Genomic DNA, 4668 nt, shown 5'->3' with positions numbered 1-4668 from the left:
GTTCAGTTTAGCTATTAATATTTCCAGTGAAGTAAATGATTTTATCATTTATTTTAAAAAATATTTTGAGATAGCAAGAGAGCAGAGCAGGGAAGGAGGGGCAGAGAGAGAAACAGGCTCCCCACAGAGCGGGGAGCCCAACGTGGGGCTACACTGGGGACCCTGGGATCATGACCTGAGCTGAAGGCAGACGCTTAGCCAACTGAGTCACCCAGGTGCCCCTGATTTTATCATTTAAATATAAAAGTTCCCTTTCCAGGTTCCTGCTTTCATTTCCCAGTTTTTTAGGTGCATGTGGTCCAGGAGCGATATAAAAAGTGTGGACAGAGCACAGGGGAGCAGGAGGGAAAGCATCACCTGACCACTGGGAGCTATTTGTGTCCTGGAGTTGAACATTCCGGGATTAAGTAATAGTACCAACATTACAGCTTCATTTATTCAACAGATATTGTTTATTTGAAATTTGTCAGCCACTTTTCTAGGCACCTGAGATACTCTAGTGAACTGAGAAATTCCTCCTTAAACTTTTTAGTGAAGACGATAAATGGAAAATATAATCAGGAAAGTATATGTTCTAAATAGGGAAGTACTACGGAAATATACATATTTGCATTGATACTCATGTATCATTCCATTGGGGCTGCACCCGAGGAAGCTTCTGGTGTGGAAGGAACACCTTTGAAGGCACTTTTCTGGTGAGTCCTCAGGTGGCGGTGGTAGGTGGACGACTGGCGGTACCTTCTATGGCAGAGGGAACATTCATAGGGCTTCTCTCCTGTGTGGATTCTCTCATGTGCCAGGAGGTTGGTTTTGTGGCTGAAGGACTTTTCACACGTGCTGCACGTGAAAGGCTTCTCTTCTGCATGAATCTTCTGATGCACGTGTAGGTCTGATGCTTGGAAGAAGCCTTTGTTACACTCAGCACAAGTAAATGTTCTCTCGTTATCGTGTCTTCTCTGATGGGCTTTTAGCTGAGAGAAATACCTAAAGGTCTTGGGACACTTTTCACATCTGTATGCGTTGTGGGCTTCATGGCATCTTCCTTGGTGTCCCCCACATGTGGAGCTCCCCTCAGTTCTCTGGTGGGTAGGAACAGGCTCAGGGATGACCTGGATTGACTGAGAGAGAAACCCTGGTCCCCCCTCTATAAGGGCATCTTGATATGAGGGTCCCTTCAAGGACCCTTCCTTGGACCTGGATGTGCCTAGACCTGCTCTTCCAGAGCTGAGCAGATTCTTCAAAGAAACACTGTCCTCTTCAAGCCTAGGACAGTCCTCTTCCTGGATAATGAGCAGGGAAGGTATTTCATTGCCTTGACTAGTAATACTGTCATTCATGTGATAAATGTAGTCTCCATTTTTTTTATCTTTATCTCCTGTGTGGGGATAAAGTGACTCAGTGAAGTTGTACCCAAGAAAGAGTCCACACACAACACCCCTCTAGTACCTTGGCTTACCCCACTCACCTTGTCCTGTTTCCAAGGAAGTATCTTGGGGAGTCCAGGAGGGCATCCTCATATTTGTCCCTGCTGGGGATGCTTTTGACAGCTGTTTTGTTAGATGGACAATGACTTCTTTTAAGGGCATATTCTCAGAAAAGAGGGCTTCCTGTCCCTGCATGTGGACATGGACCTGTTACAAAAAAACAATGATCACTTATATAGTCTTCATTAATGTGTCTTTCCTAATGAATAACGATGAAGGAGCGCCTGGGTGGCTCAGTCAGTTAAGCATCTGCCTTTTGCTCAGATCATGAACCCAGGGTCCTGGGATTGAGTCCTACATCGGGCTTCCTGCTCAGTGGGGAGTCTGCTTCTTCCTCTCCCTCTACCCTTCCCTCCTGCTCTGGCTCTCTCTCAAATAAAATCTTTAAAAACATATATGAATACTAAAGTTTTCTGAGGGAAGATCCAGCTCTTGTCCAGGCATTCTCAACCTTGAGGTTTTGCCCAACTGACAACTTTTCAGTGAGTTCTTCCACCATCTCTCCAATGAAACTCAATGAAATAAATATGTTGGTTCCTATATTATGTCCCACTGAAAGAATGACTATAACACTTTATTTTTGCTCACTTTGGTTGCAAAAAATTTCCCTTGGTGAGGAATAGTGTGATCTGACAAATAACTGCATCTACAATAACTTCTTTCTCTACTTCCAGCTATCTCCTACTGACTACTTATTCCTTACTCTTTTTGGCCCCTCACCCCAGGATAAAAAGAACCTTCTACTCACTAAGTCAGGTGGCTTCACAGAACTATCACTCAGATCTTCCATGAATTTCTCAAAATTTCTGCCACTGGATTCCCATTTCTTTTTCAAAGTCGACGAATCACTGCAGTGCCTGTTGATCATAAATTGTTCCAAGACCACTTGAAAAATAATTTCATCCTTGCTGTGTTTTTCTGGCTGCAGCCACGCGTAAAATGATTTATAGAGTCTTTGCAGTTCCTGCTTTGCACATGAGTTGTTGCAATTTTGAAATAAGCTGTGCCGAGGGTCCTGGAACTCAGAAATGTCCTCTGCCTTTTGGAGAGCAGGTCCTTGGCTGGGTTTAAAGTCTTTATTTTTTGACCCAGGATCATCCATGGATGGTTCACACAGAAATGACTAGTAATATGTATCAGAGACTCAACTTCCTGGATTCAGTTTTAAGTCCTGTGTTTCTGGAGATCTGTTTCAAAACAAAATCAGGACATCTATAAATATTAGATGTATTTTCTGATCTTCTTTTACTAGCTAGACAACAGTCAAATGTTACATAGAGTGGATAGTGATGGATGCTTAAAAACTTAAGCTACAAATAGGAGAGATATTTCATTTTATCACTGGAATGATTTAAAAAAAAGAAAATGAATTTCAGGCCCGTATTACTCCACTGGTGAATTTTATGGGACATTTAAGAAAGAAGTAACACTAGTCTTATACAAGAGCATATAAAAAGACACTCCTCTTTTACTTAATGAGGTTAATTAATCAGCTTACTGATAAACCTTACTAGTACAAAGGAACACTACTAGGAAGTAATTCTCATGAACATAGATGCAAAAATCCTTAAATATCTGAAAATCAAACTCAGTCATATATAAGGAAAATAATACATCATGAATAGGTGGATTTTATCTTCTATATACAATTTGGGTTAAATCTCAAAAAGCAATGTAATTTACCACATTATTGATTTTCAAGAATATACTATCATCTTAGTAGTAGATACATTAAATAAGCTTAATAAAAGTCAGTACTCAATCCAAGAAAGATATTTAGTAAACTAGGAGTAGAAGGGAGCTTCCATTGTGTGATAAGGCATTTACAAAATGAGTATAGAAAAAATTCTTTTAAGTTTTGCCCTTGACATTTGGGCTTTCCCCATAATTTGGCTATAATACTGCTATAAACATCAGGGTGCATGTATCCCTTTCAATCAGTATTTTTGTATCCTTCAGGTAAATACCTAGTAGTGCAATTGCCGGGTTGTAGGGTAACTATTTTTAACTTTTTGAGGAGCCTCCATACTGTTTTCCAGAGTGGTTGCACCAGCTTGCATTCCCACCAACAGTGTGAGTGGAGGTTCCTTCCCTTTTTCTCCACATCCTTGCCAATACCTGTTTCCTGTGCTGTTAATTTTAGCCATTCTGACTGGTGTGAGGTGGAATCTCACTGTAGTTTTGATTTGTATTTCCCTGATGAGTGATGTTGAGCATCTTTCCATCTGTATGTTAGTCATCTGTAAGTCTTTGTAAAAATGTTTATTCAGGCAGCAGTACAGATGAAGTTGAGTTTGCCTTACTTAATATTTATTTCTACTTGCAAACCATATTGTTTGGGCAACTATAGGCACAACCCTTGGAAGATCGAGTAGGTAAGATTAGAAGAAAAGGTACACTGTTGACGGGAACGTAAACTGGTGCAGCCACTATGGAAACAATATGGAGGTCCCTAAAAAAATTAGGCTAAATGAAATAAATCAGAGACAGAAAGATAAATACCATATGATCTCATTGTGGTTTTTTAAAGATTTTATTTATTCATTTGAGACACAGATACAGAGAGAGCGAGCATGAGCAGGGGGAGAGGCAGAAGGAGAGGGAGAAGCAGGCTCCTCGCTGAGCCAGGAGCCCAATGTGGGGCTCGATTCCCAGGACCCTCGGGGTGGCAAAATGGGTGAAGGGTATCAAAAGTTACAAACTTTCATGGAGATACAATAAACAGCATGGTGACTACAGTTAATATTATATTGCATATTTGGAAGTTGCTAAGAGTAAATCTTAAAAGTTCTCATCACAGGGGTGCCTGGCTGGCTCAGTTAGAAGAGCATGGGACTCTTGATCTTGGGGTCATGAGGTTGAGCCCCATGTTGGGTGTAGAGATTACTTCAATAAATAAAACTTTAAAAACAAAAAACAAACAAAAAGCTCTCATCACAAGAAAAGAACTAACTATGTATGGTGATGGATATTAACTAGATTTAGTGGTGATCACAATATAAATATCGAATTATGTTGTACTCCTCAAACTAATGTGGTATTATCAATTATACCCCAATTCAAAAAACTAAATCTATTTTCTATGTAATTTGTCTATTTTTGTGTCCTTTTCAATCTTATATATGGTAAGGAATTCAAGATTTCATACTAGGGGTGCCTGGCTGGTTCAGTCGGTAGTGTGTGT

At 40.3% G+C, this 4668-nt stretch overlaps 1 protein-coding gene across 1 annotated transcript; it reads right to left on the bottom strand.

Annotated features, from left to right (window-relative positions):
* Window positions 1–300: 300 nt before the first annotated feature.
* Window positions 301–2586, bottom strand: LOC123855127 (zinc finger and SCAN domain-containing protein 4-like). Its single transcript, XM_045890493.3, has 3 exons — window positions 2233–2586; window positions 1466–1631; window positions 301–1375 (listed from the first exon to the last, which is right to left on the bottom strand). Exons 1-3 carry the CDS (start codon window positions 2584–2586, stop codon window positions 627–629), a joined length of 1269 nt encoding a protein of 422 aa, XP_045746449.2. The 3' UTR covers window positions 301–626.
* Between the last annotated feature and the right edge of the window lie 2082 nt (window positions 2587–4668).

The sequence above is a fragment of the Mirounga angustirostris genome, unplaced genomic scaffold (genome assembly GCF_029215605.1).
Source record: "Mirounga angustirostris isolate CCGP_5_RB_7025 unplaced genomic scaffold, mMirAng1.0.hap1 SCAF_16, whole genome shotgun sequence".
Classification (NCBI taxonomy): domain Eukaryota; kingdom Metazoa; phylum Chordata; class Mammalia; order Carnivora; family Phocidae; genus Mirounga; species Mirounga angustirostris.
This window is presented reverse-complemented; position numbering and strand designations above follow the sequence as displayed.